At 34.6% G+C, this 26,500-nt stretch overlaps 1 protein-coding gene across 3 annotated transcripts; it reads right to left on the reverse strand.

Moving 5' to 3' along the window:
• Nucleotides 1-1,428: 1,428 nt before the first annotated feature.
• LOC123566291 (threonine--tRNA ligase 1, cytoplasmic-like) lies at nt 1,429-26,281 on the reverse strand. 3 transcript variants are annotated; one of them, XM_053550054.1, is made up of 20 exons: nt 26,160-26,281; nt 18,981-19,037; nt 16,992-17,173; nt 16,359-16,474; nt 15,943-16,069; nt 15,148-15,265; nt 14,015-14,079; nt 12,849-12,927; nt 11,874-12,020; nt 11,215-11,313; nt 10,405-10,500; nt 9,450-9,520; nt 7,515-7,677; nt 6,947-7,084; nt 6,646-6,723; nt 6,042-6,142; nt 5,229-5,336; nt 4,277-4,349; nt 3,721-3,835; nt 1,429-3,124 (listed from the first exon to the last, which is right to left on the reverse strand). In XM_053550054.1, exons 1-20 carry the CDS (start codon nt 26,265-26,267, stop codon nt 2,976-2,978), a joined length of 2,190 nt encoding a protein of 729 aa, XP_053406029.1. In that variant the 5' UTR covers nt 26,268-26,281; the 3' UTR covers nt 1,429-2,975. The 3 variants fall into 3 exon arrangements, with proteins under 3 accessions (XP_053406029.1, XP_053406030.1, XP_045216182.2); XM_053550055.1 differs by having other exon boundaries at nt 26,056-26,197; XM_045360247.2 differs by lacking the exon at nt 26,160-26,281 and adding an exon at nt 25,747-25,847.
• Between the last annotated feature and the right edge of the window lie 219 nt (nt 26,282-26,500).

Below are 26,500 nucleotides of genomic sequence, written 5' to 3' on the forward strand. Positions count from 1 at the left end.
TATGGAACATGAAATCGTTAAAGTCACTGACAAACACATACAGGTACACAGAACAAGTTTTCAAATTTCAGGCTAAAACTAGAACTGTCACAGGAGTGACTCATACCCCCACCATACGGTCTTGTCACAGAAGAATGGAAACCATAAGGAATCTTAAAAATACTTTGGAGTACTTCATCCTGGGCTTCCACATGTAAGTAATACTAGTATAATACTAGTATAGTAATACAAGTAAATATATTAAATCTCTAATATTAGAGATACACTAAAAGTGAATACAAAAAGGGTCTTACCGACCTATGTTACCACAGAAAAATGTTTTTACTTTCTACATAGGACTTATAATAAAAAAGTTAGAAAAATACATAAAATACTGAAAATCTAAAAACAGGGTTTCTAAAAATAGACTAATTCCTGGAATTTAAGGGGAAGAAACTCAGTACAAAAGTTAAAAAAAGGTTACTTCCCTTTGGCTCTAAGCCAATCAGAATGAGATATAGTGAAAATACATCAAAATTAACCTTAAATTCTAGGTAAAAGGGGAAACAATTCAAGAAAAATTAGTGTCAGAGTTATGCACCTTGTGTCACATGATGTGGGTGATGAGGTGGAACATCTATTTTAAGTCTGGATCGAATCCATTCAGTAGTTACTGAGATATAGTGAAAATACATCAAAATTTACCTTAAATTCTAAGTAAAAAGGGGCATAATTCATGAAAAATTGGTGTCAGAGTTATGCACCTTGTGTCACATGATGTGGGTGATGAGGTGGAACATCTATTTTAACTGTGAATCAAATCCATTTTGTAATAATTGAGATATAGTGAAAATACATCAAAATCAACCTTAAATTTAAAGTAAAAGGGGACATAATTCATAAAAAATTTAAGTCAGAGTTCAGCACCTTATGTCACATCATCTGGGTGATGAGGTGGAACAACTATTTTAAGTTTGAATCAAATCCATTTAGTAATAACTGAGATATAGTGAAAATACAACAAAATTAACCTTAAATTCAAAGTAAAAGGGGACATAATTCATGAAAACTTGGTGTCAGAGTTATGCACCTTGTGTCACATGATGTGGGCACATGATGTGGGTGATGAGGTGGAATATCTATTTTAAGTTTGAATCAAATCCATTTAGTAATAACTGAGATATAGTGAAAATACAACAAAATTAACCTTAAATTCTAAGTAAAAGGGGACATAATTCATGAAAACTTGGTGTCAAGAGTTATGCACCTTGTGTCACATGATGTGGGTGATAAGGTGGAACATGTATTTTAAGTTTGAATCAAATCCATTTGGTAATAACTGAGATAATAGATTTCGGGACGCGACGGGACGGGACGCGACAAAACTGCCTCCTATATACCCCCCCTCAAACATGTTTGGTGGGGGTATAATAAGAAAGAAGTAACACATTTAAAATCACTAATGATTTTATGCAATAAATATATAATTGTGTGACATTTAATTCAAAATCTTTCACAACTAGAGTAAAAGTTCAGTAAAGGCTGCATTAGATGAACTGGATGAAATGACTGAGAAATTAGAGCGAGAAAAACCGTCACAATGAATCTTTCCTTAATGGAACAACAATAACAAGCTGAATACATTGACAACTGTAAAGCAATCTAAATACTAATGTTTCACACTATTTCTATATATTTTCTTTTATGACACTTAAGGTAGGGCAAACAAGGAAAACAACTAGGTCATGAATATTCCTATTTGACTAAAAAGTGGAAATTTGAGCAGAATTACACTAATACTAGACATACAAGAGGTAAGAAAGCAACAGTATACAGTAGAAATACAGACAATGGATGAATGTAAAAGGGTGAATTTTACAGGTAGATAGGGGTGTTCTTGTGTGTTTATGGTTAATGAATAATTTAATTAAAATGGACAGTGACCTTATCCCATGATTACATAACAACAATGTGTATTTCAAAGCTAAAAATATTACAATGTCATACCTTCCTTTAATTCACAAAACCTGTCTATTGAAGAAACCTTTAAAATACCAGAATGTCCTATTTTATGATCTGAAGGGCAGAATCACAAGAAAGGTCTCCTCAGAAACAAATAAGTGTATAAAGTATTGCTACAGAGTCCCCTACTGGAAGGGAACTATTTATCGCAACTGTATTTTAACCTATCTGCCAATAATGTATATATGTATACAGTTTTATCCTAAAAATACAATATGCTATAATGCAAAATGCTTGGATTTGAATGTGCATGTCTAAACATCTACAACAGATAACTGCTTTAAGCATCTATCAATATATAACATTTAATTTTTAATTAAAACAGTTGGACAAACAGAGCAAGAATATCTAATCAAAATAAAAAATTCATCAAAATTTTTTTTACATGACAAATCATGTTCTGTTTTTAAATATTCATACAAGCATAAAAAGTGACACAATAGACAAGAAAAAGCACCTAAAATCTTTTTAACAAGGTATCTTTAAATGGATAAAGGAAGTAAGCACTTACAAAGCAATCAACACAAAACACTGATGCATTATTTAGATGTAATAAAATTAACATTAGCAAACTATTATGGTATAAACAACTGCTATTTAAATTACAAAAAAATAACACTTCTTTTTTTAAATTGTCTCTAATGAAGTTTTAACTGATATTATTTATGTTATAATGAACAGCCTTGAATCATTTCTATACAAACTTTTAAACACATCGCTGTTTTACTTAATAAGATACATGTGATGGATGCAAAATACAATAAATGTATGTTTAAGCCATATTTTGCAACCTTGTACAAAAAAAGTTTCTAAACGATTATATTTTGAAATTGTGTAAGTGTCTTCATACGCAGGTTTTCCCATTTGGTAACTGCCATTTGCGCCAATATGCCATTGTTATTTTCATTCACGAATTACGTCTTGCTCAACTGCTGAGATATGGACTAATTATACAGTTTCCATTGACAATACATTTAAAACTGTTCCTCAGCATCGAGACATCTGGTTTCCTTGAAACTGTTAAATCTCTCTATGATTTTTTCAATAGAATGTTCCCCATGCACTTTGTTGTCACGTGTACGTACATTTGCTGACTTGGATTCCACTTCTTTCTCTCCAACAACTGAAAACACAATGAAGTTATTCATACTTTAAATCAAACATGAGAGGATTCTACATCCAAAGTGAGGTTTGAAATCTAACTTGTATATTGAAAACAAAACTTTATCCAAAGTGTGATGCGGACCACACATCAAAATGGATATCTTGGCAAGTAGAACAGCTCTCACTATACTTCGAAGTCATTAGCTAAAAAATCATACTAGATGTCTTGGAGCAGCAGCTGAAACTTGACAGATGTAATAAGTCAAAGGGTTGAAAATCAAGCCGTCAGAAAGCTGGACATATGTAAGCACATTTTATTGGAAAGCATCATTTCACATTGTCTGCCTGTTTCTTTTTAAATAGTAAGTTTGACTATCTGTCTAAAACATTTTGTGTCTCAATTATAACTTGCAAATGATTCCAATGAAACTTTAAACAAAAGTTAAAAACAGACATATGTCATGCATAGGTGTCCAGTCTGTAGCACCAAGGTCAAGATCACAGGCAAGTGCCCAAATCTACAGACAAAGGGATGTTAGTCACTTATTGTGACGTTTCGTCCGAAAATGCTCGTATCAGTTATACAACAATCTAGACATTTAGTTTTTTACTTACCCAGAATAAAATTATACTGTGCAAGTTGCGAGTTTCTAACTTTTTTGTTGAGTGTATTTGATGGATCCAATTCTGCATCACATAAAAATCCTGCATCAAAGATCTGTTGCTTCACCTGAGAAATATAAAAACATCAGTAAAAAGTATCTTCTGAAACAAGCTGTAATCATGAAGAGATTCCCTGGGTGGATATACATAAGTTAACGATTGCCCGTCACTCTGAAAGTTTGAGTTAAGCTAAAATTTCACCAATGCTTCTTTGATACACAACCAATATAAGCAAGATGGCATATGCATTTTGTGAACAGTAGACATTTTTTTTTTAAATTGAACTGTTAAGTAGCTGCCTTATCAACAAGGTAACATAATATTCTGTGAACTGCATGCATGTTAGTAGGAAACACATAAGCATGTAAGGTGTGTGTTTTGACGTCAGAGTAGCTCCCTATCTAAGATACCAACTGAAAATACTGCCTGTCAGTATGTATACTGTATGCACACTGTCTGTATCATACCACTTATAAAAGTTTTAAGAATATGTATTCCACGTCCTCACCTGCATTGCATATTCATCAAAGGCTGATGCTACAGGTATAACTATTGCTTGTCTAGGTGATAACCAGAATGGCCTAAAAAACAAAATACATCAGTTCTTAGATATACATATGGCAGTACTTCTAAAAACATGACTGTTATACAGTGCCCAATTTTTGCACAACTATTCCATACTTAAATTTATATTTATCAGTTTACAGTATTCTAAAAGTTCTGTAGAATTTATTATTCTCATACAAAGGGGCATTTTATATGTACATAGTAACATACATATCCTTAAAATAGGACCTAAGGATCTATATTTTTCAATACTGATGTGCAAGTTTCATACAAGATGTATTACATCATTTTCTTGTGTCATATATTATGTTGCACCCCTAAAGATGAGCAACATCTCCGGAATAGAACTTATGCATACTTTACAACACAAATCAAATAACCTATAAACATTTTTGTAAGAAATAATTATTGAAGCATATTTCTGACAGAAATGAAAACCCTCGTTTTATCCCTAGAACCATTTGAAAGCCAAATATGAAACATCATATTCTATACTGCATCATATACAACATACCTGCTTATGTTCAGATTTAACAAAAGGCTGAAATGAGTCGATGTAACCAAAGTTTTGGTTTTGGCATGAGCAAGTCTCCAACTTTATTTGTTGGGTTAAAAGTCACATCAACACAAATAAGGTTATATGGTGATAGTGACTTTCAAGATGGAGTAAGTATGTGGGTATCCTGGCATTATTTCAGGGAAGGGCCAGCATCTGGGTAGAACCATCAACCGTCTGTAAACCAGTGGGATTACCTCCTCACATGTATTAATTCTACATCCAAAAGCGAGGTTAACTAACCCGTACCGTTGACTGGCAAATAATACAAATAACAACTGTGTCAACATTAACAAAGTCCACATAGTCCAGAGCTCTTGTTTTGTCTAATACTTACCACTTTCCACCGTAACTTTCACAGAGGATAGCCATCATTCTCTCTACAGAGCCGAGGATTGCACGATGTATGATCACAGGTCGCAGTTTCTCACCATCACCTGATGCACTGTGAAAACAAATAAATCTCTACATATTTACACTGATTCTGTAATTGCAACTAAAATCATAAGTGACCAACATGTTTACAATTTCTAATGAATTAAGAGGACTATGATGTTAAGTTGCGGTGGTCAGAATGCTTCACTGGCTAATAAAGTTTACATATGCCATGTCATTGTGACATTAACACATCTCACCAGACATTAACAATGGGAAGTGGGCATTGTGATGCATCCCAAGAATGCTTGCTATCTAACAGCAACTTTGTTACATAATTTTGTCATTTCAGAGAACTTTAATTGCTAAATGCATGTATAAACTTTGGTATTAAAACAATTTCCATTGATAAATCCAAAACTTCATAATCTCAACAACTTAAAAATGTCATATTCTGTTAAGTCATTTAAATTCATGGGCGTGGATTTTCATGGTTTAGGCCAAAAATGATTATTCTGTGGGGATATGGATTTGTGGATTCCAACCTTTGAGACAAAATGAACAGAATTTTGTGAATTGGGATTTTATTTCATAGACTTCGCAAATTGTATTCATCAGGTCAAGCGGATCATTTTCAACAATATTCCCCTGATATGCTCACAATCATCAAGTAAGCTCATCATTTGTTGCAATAATTGCCTGACTGATCAGAAATAGTAGCAATATGTTTTAGTTTTGGTATAATATCTATGCCACTGAACAGAAGAAAACATACCCAATGTAGCCAAGGTTGAACCTGATTGGTAGCTGGAAGTCAAGCTGTATAGTGGCACACTGGTGGGGTCTTCTCAATGCATCCGTAATGGTGATGTCAATCTATGGAGATAATGTAAAAATTCAGTTTACAAATTTCAGGTTACTTTAATAACTTAGCACTACTTTTTGCCATTTTTACTGTATTTTAGCCTCTTTTGTGTCCCTACTTTCTTGCGTTAGATGCTGCTACTGCAACCTGTTCTTAGGCATGACTTGACTACACTTATTTCTCTATGTTTAATACATCAAACACTTACATAGCCTGTTTACACATTTCTAGCTCTTAAATTCTCTGTGAATTGGTTTGATCAGTTTTTATTTATAAAACTGCATAAACAATACCAATTAACTTTGTATATGTATGGATTAGAAAACATAAATAAACTTTTCTCCATTAGGAATATAATTATGTTTATACATGTAAGCTTTACAAAGACATGTTTATAACATTATCATATGACAAATTAAAAGGCTGCATTAGCCCATGAGAAAACAGATCTAGAAAAACCTTTTTATGTTTTTCCCTTGTCTGCCCATCAGAAAAGATTAAAATCTATACATACCTTGGGACCATAGAAAGCTCCATCTCCTGGGTTCAACTCCCACTTATAGCCAAACTTATCCAACGTGGTAGCCAGATCCTACAATGAATGTATTCATTCCAAAGTTCAAAAACATTGTTTATAGTGCAAATTAACTTGTAGCCACATGAAGTACATTTTCAAAATGTTTACAAGACATTAATGCAAGAACCTCAAATTTTGTTGCACACCTGCGATATAATTATAAGGTTTATCAATTTAAAACATTCATCTGTGACAATTGGGAAGATACTATATTATGCACATTTTGTACATGTCTTACTTTTTCTGCTGTTTCCCACAATGCCGGGTCACCAAGGAAACCGTCAGGTCTGGTGGAGAGCTTCAACTCAAATGTGAAACCAAACACACCGTACACAAACTTGAGGAATTCTAAACATCCTAGAACTTCCTGCTCAATCTGTAAAGTCAACAAATATTCTGCTGTAAGGGTATGATATGTACCATGCAAATATGACAACCGAATGAATAAGTAAATCTGCGCCTTTTCATCATCCTATCTGCACTAAGCAAACTAACTACTTTCATATAACCTTGGGTTGAGAGATGTAAATCATCAGGGGGGGTGTTGGGGCATACAGATATTATAAATCATTAAGAAACACAAGAAACTGATGGGAAGGTAAGCAAGGAGTGGGGATTGCACAACTTCATATACTGAATAACATTCCTGTAGCTTCATCATCCAAGGATATGCATACAAGAGAAAAGAGGCTAGCTAGTAACCAAAGTCACACTTACCTCATTTTTCGGAAATGATATTAATCCAAAACTTTTTTGAAAGATCATTAAAAATTCTAGAAAAACCTGTAGAAGCAAAGTTCACCTACCTGTTCAGGCGTACAGAATATATGAGCATCATCCTGCTGGAACCTGCGTACACGTGTCAGCCCACTCAGTGCACCAGACAACTCATTTCTGTGTAGAACACCAAAATCTGCCATCCTCAAGGGTAACTCTTTATGTGATCTTATACGGTGGTCAAACATCAAGCTGTAAGATCAATTAATACTTTTTAAGCTGCTTACATAGAATGCTTGCCAAAGTATGAGCCAGTCAATCTGACTAAAGTACATCTCCTATTACGCTACGCATAGGATCTGAAAACGACCTATTCATTGCCTCGTTCTGACGGCCCTTTCACTAGCCAATCAGAGCCTAGCTTACAACATCTTGCAAATCTACCTCTAGCATTGACTTTTGATATTTACAATTCTTATGTCGTAATGTATCAGATAGCCGGTTAGCTCAGTCGGTAGGCCACTTGCTTTGTAAGCGAGGGGTCCCGGGTTCGAGTCCTGGAATAACTGCATATTTTTCTTACTCTTTGACAATCGAACAAGTCGCCTGATTGGATAACATAAAAATAGCAATAATGGAAATCCAAAATATACAGAAGACGAATGTGAATGGGTCGTTCTCAGATCTTCGTTTAGAAGATCAAGTACTTTAGTCAGATTGATGAGCCAGTTGTTTAAATGACCAAACTACTGGCATTTTATACATGTGTGGTAAGTTATAGCCATTCAGTATGTATGAGGAAGCAGTGACGTTGCCATAGACTTCTAATGCAGAGGTAGCTGGTCTGACTCCCAGTATGAGCTGAATTTGATCATTGGTCTTCAAATCCCTTACCTAGTCACAAACAGATTATACTGGAAAATCCAGGATGCAGCAATCAAGAGAAGTTAACTGTTAATTTCAGAAAGCAGCCATGGAGGAAAGTTAATTGGTTATTCCAGGAAGCAGTCACTGAAAAAAGTTAATGATTAATTTCAGGCAGCCATTACAGAAGGTTAACTGTCAAGGAAGCAATAATCTGGAAAAGTTAATTGGTCATTCCAGGAAGCAGTCATCTGGAGAAGTTAACCAGTACTTTCAGGTTGGACATATAACTGGTAATTTCAAGAAGCAGGCATTGGGGAAATTCAAAGTTCTGGTAATAACAAGAAGCAGCCATTTAGGGAAGTTAACTGGTCATTCCAGTAAGAGGTCATCGAAAGACATTAACTGGATACTATAGGTAGCAGCCATCAAACAAAGTTAATTGGTAATTCCAGGAAATAATCACTGAGAGAATTTCACTGGTAATTTCAGGAAGCAGCCATAACCAGAAGTTACCTGGTTACTCCAGGAAACAGTCATCAAGAAAAGTTAACTGATAATTCAAGTAAACAGTCATTTAAATAAGTTAAGAACTTTCTCTACAATCCATGTAAATCTGCAAATTAAAACAGTTAAATATATATTTGAATACTGAAGGCTGTTTTTTTTTACATATTAGATACAATATCTGAAAATTTTCACTCTAACTTTGTTCCAGTTTAAAGTAACCATCAAATACTGCAGAACCATTGTATAAGTATAGGAGATATAAAAGGTGATGTCCTCTCAACCCTGAGGTTGCGAGTTTTAGATCTGCTTAGCTCATCACTGCACTTCCTAATATAACACTCTTAACACTGCACTTCTGATATAACACTCTGCACTTCCTGATATAACACTCTAACACTTCCTGATATAACACTCTGCACTTCCTGATATAACACTCTTAACACTCTGCACTTCCTGATATAACAGTCCAGTACTGCCTTTTCCATAAAATCAGAGTAATTTAATTAAGCTTAAAGCTTTTCTCCAATCAGGCTTAAATAAACTGATGTAAACCTGTAAAAGTTCTGGGGATAGAACTTGGTAGAGGAAGGATGGTCAGATGTTGCTGGATGAGAAAAGTTTTTGCTAAATTGTGAGACAAACCTACATACCAATGTCCTGGACAATTCATGGGTTTGAGAGCATATTTTTCCTTCTCTACATCAAACTGGAACATGTTCTCCTGAAAATGCAAAATGCTAAAATACAATATGTGAATCTAACAGCAAAATAAAACAGTATTTTAGACGTTACTCTAGCTAGACCTACATAGAAATGACTGGTTTAATTTGTTTACTTTCATAGCTTAAATTTACTTTCTAATTCTGTTTTGTAGTTTAAAGTTTTACATAAAGCTGGAGTAAAACTGCACCACACAAATAAATTACAACTATATATCAACTATATCCACAAACTAAGTCGGTAATATTAAAATTCCTGTTCTCTTCAATCATGCCTAATTTATCACACTTTATACTGTTCAGACCATTGCAGAAACTTCTTTTCTTCCCTTGAATACTGAATACATTATAATAGGATATATATATGAGCTATATGCTAATGGTGAAATATAAATAAAGCACAAACTTTAAAGCTAAAATAAAATTAAAACTACATAATTTTCTGAATTCAATAATCAGTTAAAGTTTAAAGGGAAAACAGGAAAAATTACATAGGTATAGGCTATGACTCTGCTATTAAAAATTAGTTAACTGTAACTTCATCTGTATATTTATCCTCATTGAACTTTTGTTCAATAAAAATGGCGAAAAAAATCTGAAGTTTGACAGAATGGAAGGACATACACCAGACAATTTAAGTTGACAAGGGTGATCCAATGGTAAATAAGCTCACTTTATTGTTTAAACACTAAAAAAAAATGAACGCAAAATCCAAACTTGTGTACATTAAATCTACTACTCAAGGTTAAGCCGGATGTAAAGACTGAACAAATATTTTCTTGATAAAGAATAATGTTTCACTCATACGGTTTATGAGAGGTGTATTGAATTAAATATATATGTCCCACACATTAAGACTTGAGAAAGAAATCTACAAACAACTTACAGCATAGTGCTGCCAATGTCCTGATGTTTCCCACAGTCTGTGATTGTAGATGTTTGGTGATACAACCTCATGGAAACCACGCTTTCTGTACTCTGACTATATAACATGTAAAACATGACCATTTACAAACATATTTCTGTAACAATAATACAGAGGTCTTATACAGCGCTTTGTGTAAATGACAAAAGCTCCAAATAAATCTGAGGTGAAAGAATCTAGGTGAATAACTTGTAGAGATATTATCTCTGGTCCATCATGGAGAACATTTACTCCACAAAATGATAAAATGTAACACCTCTAGACTGGTACAAAGTTCCCTCTCTAGACTGGAATAAAAGTTGTCCCTCTAGACTGGTACAGGTATGTTCTTCCTGCTGAATTAACCCTGCCCTCTCCCTGTTCCCTGTTCACAGGCAGACAACAGTAATGTTGTATCTACATATATTATCATCTGTTTAACTTACTTATAGGGAGCTAGAAGCTTATCCCATCCCAAAGAAGACAGCAGATACAAGAGTGCTTACACTTCTCTATCTGTTTATAACCAATCAACAAAGACCCGAGTGTAAAAGAAACACTTGTATTTTTTGTTTATTGAAATTAAACAGTTACCTAGCTTTGTTAGAACTCACAATTACATGAATTGAATGCTTGTTTTCAATTTATCCACAAAATGATTCATTTGAAAAATGTGGAACTATGATAGAACTTGAAATTGAGTTTAGATATATTTTTAAAATTAACAGAAAATTTCTACAGAATTCAAGTTCACCTTCATCATTAATTAGGACTATTATACTATCAACTAACCTTCATGAAATCTACAAGTGTGTTGTATATATGTGCTCCCTTGGGTAAGAAGAAACAGCTACCAGGACTTAATTCATGGAAGAAGAATAACTCCTGATCCTGAAATATAATACATTTCAACATCAGTAATAGAGAAAAACTTTTACTTACTAAAAAATTAAAGAAGCACCACAAAAAGTATTGAACAAAGCTGAAACAGCCAATTCTTTATATTATAAACCTAAATACAGTCAGTCTTATCTAAAATCTGCCGCTTCTGCTTAACACTGATAGGGCAGAAATAACATTTGAAAATAAGTAAAATTTCGACCTGCTGTTGAATGTGCATAGCTTTTTAAGTGTATTGTTTTCTTTCTGATAGTTCAAAATGAATGAGGCATATTCTTGGATATTGAAAATCTGTCTCCTTTCATTTATTCAGACTCACAAAGAACACTGTAGCATGACTTGCTTGTTCAAAACTATTGATACATGCAGAATACAAGGCCAATAAATACCTGAAACTTTAGTATAACTAAAATTTAGCAATTTAAGCAGAAAACCAAATTATAAAACAGGAATACGAAACCTTTGTAAGATCTTCAAACAGTTTTTCGGAGTAAAAAAAACAACTTGACTTGTGAAAAAAGAGCTATGATTGCTGCATGTATCCTATTTACCTGTCCGATTTTTCTGTGATTTCTTTTTGCAGCCTCTTCTTGAAAATGTTTCCATTCTTTCATCTGTTTGGGATCTGGGAAAGAGATTCCGTAAATTCTTTGTAGAGACTCTGCATCAGCCTTGCCCTCCCAATATGTGGATGAATTCTGAAGTAAGAATATATAACTATCATTTCTGCTCTTTTTGAAACTCTACATTCAAGCATTTCATAATACCTAGCTTTCATCAATGTATAAAACATATGAATAAATAATACTTTGGCATAAAAATTCATTATCCTGAATGAATGGATTTTTTAAAATTTCTTTGACCCTAGTACATACCTATAGACACTATTATGTTAAAATCCTTTTCTCCACAGTAATGATTTAACTTGAAACAGGACATACTGTGAAATCACTTAATTTTGTGGGCAAGAAATTTCAAGGTTTTCGCCAAAGCAGATATTTTGTGAGGATATGAAAGCACAGATTTCGTGTGGAGATTGTGGAGATAAGTTCATTGTTTTCAGGAAGATATGCATGCATAGATTTCATGAGGATGTGTTCATGGATTTCATGAGGATATGTGTTCATGGGTTTCATGATGATGAGTTCATGGATTTCATGAGGATACGAGTTCATGGATTTCATGAGAATATGAGTTCATGGATTTCATGATATGAGTTCATGGATTTCATGAGGATATGTGTTCATGGGTTTCATGAGGATATGAGTTCATGGATTTCATGAAGATATGAGTTCATGCATTCCTCAATGATATGCATGGAGTGTTACAAAATTAATGAGAATTTATATGTTTCTTTTGATGAAATTTTAAGAATTTGTACAACCACTGAATGTTAATGATTACAATCTTTTTATCGTCCATTGTTCAAAAAATTTCAACTTAGTCAAAGCAGCTGTCCAAAGCCGAACAATGTGATTATAAATACTTAATAATAAACATTTTCCATACACATGGACACAACTTACTTTAGTGACAGCCATTGACTTGATTTTACCAGTATGACGTACATGAGGTCCTCTACACAGATCTATCAATGGTCCACATCTACAAACAACAAGAACTGTGTAATGACAGTGTGCTTGGCTATTTGAAGCCCTTCCACCTAATGTCAGCTTACAAATAAAAGGTTTTGCAAAATTTTAGGAAATGCTAGTCCATACACTTATTTTATCTTTTCTTTCACAATTCTTATCGCCTAAGATTTTTTAACATTGTTTACATTCAGATTTCCCTTGGAATTATGACGTTTGCCTGAAATTGTACAGACTAGCTGAAATTTATAGGCAAGTGCTTTTCAAAGCCACTTGCTGTTGTAAACTTCTACCGGCTTTGACAGAGAATGTGTGTCTAAATCTGAACCCTGCCGCAGGAATTGATCAATCCCTGCTGACATTGGAATTTCATGGTTAAGTGGGCATAGTCACACATAATACTTATGCTAACAATTCAGGTAAAAACAAGAAAATGAATAAACCGTTCTGTCAGTAGCAACCTCAGCATTAGCCGTAATCTTTTGACCATCAAACCCGCAGGAATATCTCTATCACTGCTGAACTCAAGTGGGCAAAACAAAACTTTTGACCTCCCAAGTGTTACCTTGACCTTGGAGCCAGTGCTTCAGGTCTTACATGCTACTCACTTTCTCTTTATGGGGAATATTTGTGCCTAGTAGTTTCAAAGAGTTCTGATGAATGGCAGAGCTATGAGCTGGACACAAAACAGATCCTGTCAACTGTTGACCTCCAAGTGTGACCTTGACCTATGATCTAGGAGTCTGGGTATTGCATGCCAAACATTGTCTCATTATGGGGAACATTTGTGTAAAGTAATTTTAAAATCCCTTGATGGACAGCAGTAAATGAACGGACATGAAGTGTGACAGACGGACAGGATGTAGCCCATTTCTTTATCTCCCCCCCCCCCCACTTTTTCCTTCCAAAAAGGAAACTTAATAATAAAAGGTTTAAGTATTAGAAATAAATTAATGTACAATCCTGAACTTTTTTTATTTTTCAGGCATAACATGTAAGCACTTTTTAAGACAATGGCAACCCTGCAATATTCTGGAACTTTTTTTTTTTACAATCAATAATTCCTACAAGGTGTGCTTCTTATGACAGAAGTTACTTACTTGTATACAGTAGTTGTTGGAGTGTCAATCTTTTGATTTATGATCCTCTGTTTGAACTCATTGTACTAAAATATAATGACATAAATATCTTTAATATCAAGATCCATATTAACCTTTAGCTGCTGGCAGCAAGTGATTGTGCCTTTGCGGCCAATGCAGACCATGGTCAGCCTGCACGGACAACCAAGATCAGCCTGCACGGACGTGCAGGCTGATCATGGTCTGCACTGTTTGCTATTCAGTCAACAGATTTTCACTGAACACACCTTCCAATAATAAGTGGTACTGCCCTAAGTGAAAGATGGACCAGTCCATTTTAGAAATTTAGCAGGCTAAAGGTAAAAAGGTAAGACTATTTCATACTGATAAGCCTCTTGTATTTAAGCCTTTCTGTTACTGCCTACGATGTTGTCAGTGATATATGTTAAGACTTTAATCATGATCTGTTCGTAAGAAAAGTTAATTTTCAGAAATTTTCCTACATTCTGTACTTTTGGGACATTTTGGTTCAATTGTATTTATGCCAACCATAAATAAATGGTAGTAACAAGAATTTTTTATAGGATAAAATATGCCAAGTTTGTCATAATTCACTTCATACTTAAATGATGAAATGAATATGTTTATCTCTTCTATTTTTCATTAAGTCACTTGCTTAACATTTTGTTTTTGTAGGGTTTAACATCATACCAACACAATTATAGGTTAAATGTTAAATGGTAACTTTCGAGCTTTTCGAGGGGCAGGATGGCCCCAAGTACCCCTCTAGGCATTAATTTAGGCATGGGTGGGCATCTGTGTTTAACCACTGTTTTTCCATAAGCCAGGTGGATGGCTTTTTCACATGAAAGAATTCTATATCCATGAGAGGTTTCAAACCCCTCAAGGTAAGAGACAAGTGATTTGAAATCAGTGACCTTACCACTCAGCCATAGAGGTCCCTCCTTAAATCTTAAATAACATTAAGCTGACATACATTGGTGTCTCACAGAACTGCAAATGTATAATCTACAATTTTGCATTTAAAGTACTACAACAACATTATCATCATCATTGCTATCAACAAATCAAAATTTCGGTTATATATTAAAGCATTCTCAACCAGCCTGTTTACTAGAATATTGTGTTTTTACCTCAAACATTTTAAGAAGGTTTTCTTTTGTCATCACAAGTCTCTCAAAAGGTTGTTTTTCCTTCACAATTTGTTTCACACGACTCTCTATCACAGGGTAATCATTGCTGGATACCTGTCTGAAAGTTAAGATTTTGTATACAACTAAATCATTGATAAAAGATTCCATGGGTTAGACCAAAAATGGCTATTAACAGATTCTTACATTTCAAATTTAAAGAATAATTAAATGGGAATCACTTGGATAGTTTGGTTCTTCATGTAACCCATGAAATTTTTGTCACACCAACAGATATAGATTACGTAACACATTTCTTTCTATATATTAATCACCTGTGGCTTTTACTTACATAATTATATTCCCACTCCCTCCCCACTCACTGGTCAATTAACATCATAACATACTTGTTTACAGATTTCTAACTAGTACTGCCTTATTCTAAACAAGCCTCTACAGCTAACATAAACAAGAGCTGTCACTAATGGTGACAAATGCCCCCGCAGCACCTTGACCTTTGACCCCGAAGTCAGTAGGGGTTGTGTACTCAATAAGTACTATCAGCATGTGAAGTCTGAAGATCCTGGGTGCAGTGGTTCGCGAGTAAAGTGCCTTCATGCAAAAAGTTAACATTGTGACGAACGAACTAACGAACGGACAGTTGAAAACTAATATGCCCCCAAAGGGGGGCATAAAAACAATTTAAAGACTTACAAAACCATTCAGATACAGTACTAATACAGCAGCTGCACCAATGAATTAAGAATGTAGGTGAAACATACATATGTATTAAGATACCTGTCTGACCACATATCATAGTAGAAACCACTTTCAATGGGAGGGCCGTAACACAGATGTCCTCCGTATAAACATTCCATTGCCTCACCAAGTATATGTGCACTAGAATGCCAGAATACATATTCACCTGTAAAAAAGACATAGATAACATGTTAAAGTGACAAACAGTACAGAAACAAACTAAAATAGTAAATAGAAATAAAATAGTTAATCTAGTCTGGGTACTCACCAGATTTGTTTATTTCTTATTTTTCATCCATTCATTTACAGTTTACAAATAATCCTACTGGACTCTCATGGGAAGAAAATGTATAAAATAATTGCCTAAATAATCATAGAAGAAATCTGCCAAGTTTCAAAACAGAAGAACAGACCAAGTCATCCCTGCAAAATCTGTATAAGAAAAGTTTTTTTACCATCTTTATCGTCAAACTTGAGCAACTGTAACTTGGCATCTTGTTCAAGCGGTCTGTCAAGGTCCCACAGTACATCATTGACCTTTGCTATCACAGTGTTATCCGCCAATCCTTGACTGAATAGAAGAACAATGTTATAATGATACAATACAGAATAAGGAAGAAGCAATAATAAACAAGGTCATTTTAATACACAAATTTTCATGTCCCCATAGATGCTAAAGTGGCCTTTCATAGTTCTTTGTATGTAATATTTAGTCTAAAGTATGCTGATACCTTGACCTTTGACCTGTTAAACAATAGCGGCATCTACAGGAAACCAACAATCACCTTAAAAAGTTTGATGACATTGTGTCAGTGTTCTCCACTTACTACCAAGATCACTTTGACCTGAACGTCTGATGTACTGACCCCATAAACAATCACAGTCATGAACTCAGGAAAACTATGCTATGAAGTTTGACAACACGGTATAAACTACTGGTTAACAGAATAACAAAAATCAACTTGTTTAAAATTTACCATCCTAATTGAATATGTTGAAAATGATCAAAGAATCAATGATTAGAAGATTCATTTTTTTTCAAAACATGCACAGAATGTACAAACAAAAAGATGACTGAAATCCCTCACCTGATTCCCTTGGCAACATCGTATGGGGTAGTTTCCCATGCCTTGCCTTCCACAACCTTCCCGTCAGGAAGTGTGACTTTAATGGATACTCGCTCCTGCGCCGCCACCCAGTCATCATACTCTTTCTTTAACTGGTCCCATAATTGTTGTCTTGAGGCCAGAAACTCTGGTGGTGGATCCATCTAATAAATAATGTCCAATTATTTAAAATTATTCCTTTTTCATCCATAAATAAAGGCATTCAGAGAAATTTGCCTATTTATAAACTTCAAGCAAAAAATATTTTTTCTTTAAAAGTCAAAGGGTAATGGAAATATTAAAGACCTAGTTCTTTGTTAAGATAATTTCTTTTTCTCTCTCCTCAAAATTTGATATTATTTAATAATGTATTGGGAGAACAAACAAATTCATGAGAGAACTGGGCCAAACAATACATCAAAAGACAGCCATGAACAGGCTATACATATCACCAGGCCCTTCCCCAGCCGCATAAGGCGCCGCGCTACCGCGGCGCTTAAAACACGAAATACAGCTTCCCGCAGCGCTTAATTATCCCGCGCGGTGCCTCAATTATTAGCGCAGCGTCTTAAATCAGTATGCGATTTCATCCCTGTGAGATACCTCAGGTAAATATCGATCGGGGAAGTTTATGAATACACAGTGTAGCTAGCTGTTTACCGCGTACTGATAAGGGTTTAAAGATTCACAATATATATAATCCCTATTAAGTTGTTGTCTGCATGACATAAATTTTACAGTTTGCAAAACATACCTAAATACACTACTCCGACATAAAACATTGGTCATGAAAAAAATTGTGTAACATATTATTCAAAAGCCAAAACTAAGGTAGAAAATACCAAAAATGTATTACCCTCATTTAGAGTTTAATGTATACCAGAAATAAAATAATCATCAGGCCTGGGACTTTGTTTGAAAACCTACTTTTAACAGCCTGAAAATTAATGTCCTTTTCAACAGATATGATACATATAAAAATTCAAGCAGTCAAAAGCCTGAAATCAGGATCAGTCCTGAAAAATCCCAGACTTGAATCCTCTTATTATCTTCATTCAACATATCAAATCAGGGATATAAATTAGCAGGGGACCAGTAGCCCATGGCCCCTACGTTTTGGGACTGGGCCCCAAAATTGTTGGAGAAAATGCCCATATTCCTAATGTTAAAACTTTTTTTTTTTTTTGACAGTCTTGGCCCCTTAATAAAAATAGCTAGTTTATATCCCTGTTAAATACAGCATTGTTTGTCAGGGTTCTAATTTAGACAAGCATACAAGCTAAATGCTAGTGGAATTTTAGAACAGCTAGTGGCCTTGCAATGTACTAGCTAATTTTAGCTACTCAAAATCAATTTTGTTCTGCACAAACACATTTTTTCGTCAAATAAGGAAGTTATTATTCGGGTTTATAAATGATTTTTTATTGTTCAACAGAACTCGTGCATGATATACACAATAGAATCACAAGTAACATAATAATGCAAAATTAGAATAGTTTGCATTACTGCAACAATTCAAGGTTAACTGGATATGCTATTTTTCACTTTAGCTGTTAATTTGATAAAAATGGTGTTAGCAATTTTAAGCTAGTAGAAAATACTTTTGTTTGTAACTGGTATCTTACACAGATTAGTTATTTTGTGTGTTTGAGTCAGTAAAAATAAAATATTAATAAAATAAGGCCATATTCAGTGTTCCCAGAAACCCCCAAACGGGAGCTTTTCATCCCAAGAATGGTACTTTGCACCCCCAGTACTGGAGAAAGCTGTTATATATCTCTAAGTGAGGGGGTACAAAAGTGCAAGAAAAACTGTTTTCACCCCCCAACTTTAAATGCCCGTGGGAACATTGTCTGTTACTGCTTAACTTTAATTACACTTAGTAGCATTTCCTTATAGCTAGTGAACAAAAAAGGCAATAGCTAATAATAACTAGTAGAAAATACTGCTAAATCAGATCTGTTAACTTACTGCAGTCAGTTTATCTCCCTGGTCACCAGCAGCTTCTGCCTTTGCTTTCTTCCCTTTCTGTGAAGGAAAATACAAACAAAATATAACATTTGCTAAACAATCTCCCAATAATTATATTACTTTGCACTGTTTGCAGTACAGACAGCACACATTGGCTTTTTAAACAGAAAAGCTTTAAATTGAACACAACATAAATCTGACATCTCACAGTTTCAACTTCAATGCTGGATCCAACCACTGCTATACATTATTAATGCTTAGCATGCTAGATAAATTGTCGTCTGCTGGAAATGTCGTCTGCTAAAATTGTAAGTTCATTCAATTTGCTCCAAAATTGGAAGAAATATTGTCAGAGTAGCAAACAGCTTGGAACCTGATCAGACGCCGATTTAATCGGCGTCTGATCTGGTTCCAAGCTGTTTGCAAAGGCTGTTAAATTCGCCTGCAGCAGGCTAAGAGTTAATGCAGATCTTGAAGATTATGTGTACTGTCTGATTCTGATTTAGATAAACTGGTTTTCAAAGACATGACAAGAACTAGAATGCGTCTGTAGGACACAGGGTGTACCCTCAACTAGTACATGTACATATGTCACAAGTAAGATTCAAATTTTTGCAGTCTTAAGGGGGTATAGCCTCAACAAACATTTTATATAAAGGATTCATTATTATAGCCCATATACTTCTTGAGTTATGAGCATCACAAATAAAAAATCCACTATTTTGGCTATTTCAAAGTCTGTACATGTTACTCTGTAATTAGCGCTAAAATCTCAAGAAGAATGCCAAGTGTGCAAGGTCACATCATGATAAAGACTCATGCAGGGTTCCATGCGCCAGGCACATCATTAGGTGAAAATGTGCATTTTTTACTATTTCAGGGGCCATAACTTTGGAAATACATATATGTAGGGGATGAAGCCAGACAAAAAATAAGAGATGCGCAAGTTAATATCATGATAAAGATTCGTGCAAGGTTTCATCAATTTATATCAAATACTTTTTGAGCTAGGCGCACCATAAGGTAAAAATGTGCATTTTTGACTATTTCAACTATTTCAGGGGCCATAACTCTAAAACAGGGGGCGGAGGCAGACGAAAAATCACTAAAATCTCAAGAAGAATGCCAAGTGTGCAAGGTCACATCATGATAAAGACTTGTGCACGGTTTCATGCACTAAGCACGTCATTAGATAAAAATGTGCATTTTTTACTATTTCAGGGGCCATAACTTTGAAAACAGGGGTGGAGCCAGACAAAAAATAGGAGGTGCCCAAGTTTATATCATGATAAAGACTCATGCAAGTTTTCCTCAATTTATAAGAAATACTTTATGAGCTAGGCACGTCACAATGTGAAAATGTGCATTCTGCCTATTTCAGGGGATATAACTCTGGAAATAGGAGGCAGAGCCAGAAGAAAAATAGGAAATGCCCAAGTTCACATCATGACAAAGACTCATGCAAGGTTTCATCAATTTATATCAAATACTTCTAAAGCTAAGAGCGTCAGAAAGTGAAAATAAGCATTTTTGACTATTTCAGGGGCCATAACTCTTGAAATAGGGGGCGGAACCTGACGAAAAATAGGAGGTGTGCAAGTTCATATCATGATAAAGATTCATGCAAGGTTTCATGAAGTTATATCAAATACTTCTTGAGCTTGGCGTGTCACAAACTTCAAACGGACAGAAACACAGACGTACAGACAAGATTAAATCTATATGCCCCCTCCACTCACAAAAAGTAATTATAATATAAGCCTGAGCAACAAGACATTTTTGAACTGCATTGTGTATTGTTGCTTCCAACTAATGAGTGTATTGTATACTGACATCAATATTTTTTTTATCACATTCACCTTATCGCTATTAACACAATATAGATTTGTATGAATGAATAATAAACAAAAGCTGTCTCCATAGGATGACACATGCCCCCGATGGCACTTTGAATGAATAGTTATGGCCGATGTTAGAGTTTAGGACCTTTGACCTACGGACCTGGGCACGCGACACATCGTCTTACTGTGGTACACATTCATGCCCAATAATTTTAAAATCCATGCATGAATGACAAAGATATGGACCTGACACGCCCATAAATGCACTATCATGAAATATGACCTTTAACGTCTAAGTGTGACCTTGACCTTTGAGCTACGGACCTGGGTCTTGCGCACGACACGTCGTCTTACTGTGGTACATATTCGTGCCAAGTTATTTGAAAATCCATCCATCGACGACAAAGATATGGACCGGACACGAAAATTGCGGACAGACTGACAGACCGTTCAAAAACTATATGCCTCCCTTTGGGGGCATAAAAATAATCTAGGGGATATAACTTGTCTAAAGGATAAAATATTGGACTCTGAACCCTATTTCCCAGGAATTCCAGCCATCCTGGTAAATACAAGCTGGAATGCAAAACCTGTTTTTTTTCTCCAAAATTAAAGTATCAGGATGGAGTACTGATAAAAATACATGACTGTATTCTAAATGGAAAGATAACACTATGTGATGCAATGGATATCAAAAACTTATTACCTAACTTTGACAGAGATGAACTTGGATTTAAAGTGTCAAATAATATAGTAAATGTCGGAGTACCTGGTATCACAATCGGAAGTAGCTTGGGATCCGGTAACCGGACCTCTAGACCCGGAGTCTAAAGGTCCGGTAATCAATATATATGTACTATTATGTACTGTATTCCTAGTGTATAAGGTAATCACTGGTAAAAGTTGTGATAAGTTGTCATGAAGTTGCTGTTATTACGTGCTTTTTGGTAAATATTTTAATTATAATTAATCTCACTCAGGTTTGAGGCATATATATTGAATATGAAATTTTAACAGCGATTTCCAGAAATCAACGTTATTTGTTTACTCAAGCAGTAAAATTTAACAATTTATGAGCACAATCCACGTCTTAAATACTGCATTAAATGATTAAGTTTATTATTTAAATTTATAAGTCCAAAAAACAAGAATTTGATAAAAGCTTCCGATTGCGGCATACAAATTGCTAATTGCAATCGCATTTTTCTCAGGATTAAAAAATTATATTCTACTTGTTTCCTGTCACTTACAATGTATTTAAAATGATGAGAATAATAAAAGAGCAAACATCTGAAATCATCTCCCGGTCTGAAAGATAAAATACAGTCTCCTCTTTGTAAATATCGTTCTCAGTATTCATATTGATTACCGGACCTCTAGCCAGCTATCAGGGCTTTTTCTAGGGTTTTTGGGGAAAAGGCCCCTGGTTAAAAATTTTTAACGCGGCAAAATTTTCCTTTGGATTGGAAATCTTTTGCTACAGATTGGGAAAAATGAAGCACTGGGAATGGGGCTGAATATCTGCCCTGTGAGACTGGCAGAAAAAGCCGTGTCTATAGGGGTTGTCTAGTGGTCTGGTAACTGGACTTCTAGACTCCGGGTCTAGAGGTCCGGCTACCGGACCCCTAGCCACTGCCATATGAGATTATTTAAACTGTTACATAGTAACTCGGGTCTCAGTCGGTAAACTTAGTCTCTGTATATAACCAGGGGTTTTTTTACTAGAGGGGAAGAGGCCCAGGCCTGTGATTTGGGGGAAAAAATAGCTCGATATTTGGGCAAAGGGGAATAAAAAACCTGATGTAAAGTTAATTTTTGAAAACTGCATGATTTTACAGAAATTTTTTAAGATGAAGGGGAGCTATTAACGGCGGGCCCATAATATGACGGAAAAAAAAGCCCTGAAAATAAGCGACATGACCAATGTGATACAATTAACATCTCACCGTTACAGAGAACAAAATCGCTTTGGCTTTAGCAAACCTATTCACACAGAAAACATGATTTTAAATTCCTCTTTTAATAATAACAAGAAATTGTTGCTACAGTCGATTAGTCAGTTCTGGATCACTAAGGGCTATATTTGTTACTGAGCTTCGAAAATATATTTTTTAAAACACAATTTTGCACAGGGAGAACGGAAAATCCTTTTGCTTTTTAAATCACCACATTTAGTTTGAAAATGCAAAGTAAATAATTATACTGTAGGAGCAACAGTGGTGTCACCACTATGGTCAGTTACGAATCATTTTGATCTATCCCAAATCATTTTAGAATAAAATTTAACGCACTGGGACATCTGTGAAATAATAGTTGTTTCTCTCATCCGACCAATTCATTACACATTGGCAAGTTGGAAATATAAAAAATTTTTCTTGTTTAAAAATAATTTCTAGATTGTGTTTTGTGCCTGTTGTGTGAGTTCCGGATCACATAGATTGACAAAATACGAATTTTCTTCACATTCCAGCAATCTGCAAAATCTGAGGTTATATTTTGGTATGTTATTTCTTTCATTGAACAGTTGAAGCGAATATTCATGATAAAAACTAAATGATTATCTTCATCATATAAGTGTTAACAGGATCTGTAAACAGTGCTGTGATCTGGAACCACCCATGATCCGGAACTGACTAATCGACTACCTATTTTCGGACACAACCCGTATTCAGCCGGCCCTGGTAATGTTTCAGTTTTGGAAGTGTCTAGGGGTACGGATCCATACCTCTAGAATCTGATTCTAGCGGTACGGATCCGTACCTCTAGACAAGCCTGTTAGGGGTTTTCTAGGGGTATGGACCTCCGTTTTTCTAGAGATTAAGGGTCATTTACATTTCAAATTTTGTTGAAAATGAAATAACAAATAACACTTCATCAAAATTCACCTTGGACTTGGATCTAAATGGTTTACAGATTAACAACAATCATCCGATTTGTTACATTTTCTTTCGGAACGTAAATAACAGAGGAACACCAAATAAATCACGAGGATTCGAACTGGCAGAAAAAAGATTAAACAAAATAATGTTACATATGTTGGGATAAAACTTTTTTTAATTTCTTATTAACCCTTAGTGTATTTATGTTTTTCACACATTTGGTAGCCGTTATGAGATACAAGAGACGTTTTCACAAATAGTTTCTTTTACTTAATGTCGCTTAATTGATTATTAAACAATCAGTTCCGTGCCGATTATCATTATACCTTGTTAAAGGTCCATTACTAAAACCCGAACGAGTATTATATGAAAACCAGAGTTTGTAGCTGAGACTTTCTATTTACTGAAAATATGGTCCACTGCATCGGTTCTGACCAAATAGTCATGAATATGTTCAAGAATACATGTAACTAACAAATAAACAAAAAATGTTGCCTATGTCAAACCGAAAGTATGCTTTCCGACTGCTTACGAACCCGTCGAGCATCTTTTGACTTTTTCGGAAGAATCCTCTGAAACGAGGCTATAATTCATAAATAGATGCAAAATATATCATATGCCCAAATGATAACGTGATTTTTACAAACTTAGCACATGGAATTCCAACAATTTTGTAAGTCACAAAAACTTCATGAAAATCATTCTTATAATACAGGTAATATACAGCTATACTACAAGTTTTCATAAGGACAATTCAGGCCCTTCCCGAATAAAAGTGTTTTTACAACTTCGTCTGTAAATTTTTTCAGTTAATCTCTTTTCAGTATAATTTTAAGAATATAAATGAGTAACTGTCTTACACTGCAGAAACAAAGTATGATTGAAATTTACCTAAATACACTTATTTATGTACACATGGCTACATTAATTTAATAAGATTTTAGACATTAAACACATTTTCTTGGCCTAATATATGTCACTGTCAATTTTAAATTTAAATTTTGTACATCTCATATTTTTCGTGCAAGTCGTGCATAATTACCATCATGGAAATACAGTTATTTTGTTGCGCGTCTTAAATGGATATTCGTTTGAAACAATTTTAAAATCATGTGATCCCAAAGAATTTCCGACCGATTACGGAAAAGCGATAAACACGAAAGTAGGACAAAATGACCCCCCATGTCAGTCTAAGAAAATACAGAAACAATCATTTGTTTCTCTGTACATTTGTTGGTTTCAAGGGAATATTGCACGGCTATCGTAATGTTTAGTACTATATTTCAAAATGAGTAGTCTTTTTTTAAGATTTATGTCTATTCATTTGTCTTTATTTTGCACCTTTAAATAACAAAATAAATAGGTGCATATCATTATGCCTAATTTATTCATTTATTTTTGTTTGCTAAGTTTCAAACAGAATTCATTTAAGAGATAGATTCATTCACTAATCTAGCTGTTATCAACAATTTATTTTACGATAAACTAATTGGCATAGATAAGCGAGTGTGTTGATTTGGAATTCCTCAGTTATTTAGGTTTTGAAAGAGAAGGTAAACAATCAGGTGAACGCTGGTATCTGTAAACCAATTAGATCCAAGTTTTAAGAGAAGACTGTTTAAGTCTTACTTGTTATTTCATTTTCAACAAAATTTAAGATATAAATAACCCTAAATCTCTAGAAAAAGGCGGTCCGTACCCCTAGAAAACCCCTAACAGGCTTGTCTAGAGGTACGGATCCGTACCTCTAGAATCAGATTCCAGAGGTACGAATCCATACCCCTAGACACTTCCTTTAGTTTTCCTGGAAAACACGCCCCTTCCGGTTTCCCTCACGCATGCTTTGTTTATAAACACCATACAAATGTCACGCTGGTAGTTTTGAAGAAAAATGGAAATTAAAATGGTTAGCAAATGGTAAAAACTTACATACTGTTATATTTTTAATAATTAAATTTTTTTTTCACTATTCCCAAAATATCACGTCGACTTCATATTAAATTTCAAAATCTAATAAATATCAAAGTATCATGTGTTTGATTTTACCATGCTATCTAACTCCATTCCTTGAATTCACACACACAAATGATAGACATTTATGATCTACTGAATAAACAAATCTTGACTTGTTTTTCATATTGATTTTATGGATGATGCAATCACAGGTGTCATTTCATTTTCTATTTAAAGAAAGTGAACAAAATGATGACACGCGTCGAAATACAGGGTACACAACTACAGTGTGGACAATGTTTCAACGACGGAAGAGCAATATTGCTTGAGTTTTATTAAGAAACCAAATCTTAATTTCTTTTCAATTTTTAACGAAAACTGTCAAAATCATTTATCACACACCCGGCTACTGAATCGAATAAAAGTTCTTCCAAGACGGCTCCGAAGGGAGGAAAGTGAAAATCTTGAAAGCATGTTAAGCTTTAATTAAAAGAAAAGCGTCATGCCTTTTTCTTCTCTGAAATTTCCATGTTTTGAAGTTTATTTTCCACGTTGTCGGCCATGCTTAGTTTTAGCGGTCTCTGCGCATGCGCCACCCGGCGCAGGTTGTGCATGAATCCAGACCCCGGAATCCGGAATCAAAAGTATATTGTTGTAATTGAGTAATATTCTTGTCCATGATTCAAGAATGAAAGCTCTGTGTGACATGACCTGTGCTATTGTAGTTCAAGATACTACTGCCCATAATGCAACATAAGTTTTTCAACCGACTATGGAAATCAACAAAATATGACAAGTACATAAAACTCAGGCCAAGAATTTATTAATTAATCTCTACTGGAATGTG

Source organism: Mercenaria mercenaria, chromosome 8 (genome assembly GCF_021730395.1).
Source record: "Mercenaria mercenaria strain notata chromosome 8, MADL_Memer_1, whole genome shotgun sequence".
Lineage (NCBI taxonomy): Eukaryota > Metazoa > Mollusca > Bivalvia > Venerida > Veneridae > Mercenaria > Mercenaria mercenaria.

What these genes read in the sequence shown, in the direction of transcription:
- LOC123566291 (XM_053550054.1), bottom strand. Translation starts at nt 26,267, where the DNA reads ATGCACAACCTGCGCCGGGTGGCGCATGCGCAGAGACCGCTAAAACTA. An exon ending in CCAACAACTACTGTATACAA is followed by an intron (nt 12,928 to 14,014) that starts GTAAGTAACTTC and finishes TGTTGTTTGTAG; the next exon opens with ATGTGGACCATTGATAGATC. An exon ending in ATCACAGAAAAATCGGACAG is followed by an intron (nt 11,314 to 11,873) that starts GTAAATAGGATA and finishes ATTATATTTCAG; the next exon opens with GATCAGGAGTTATTCTTCTT.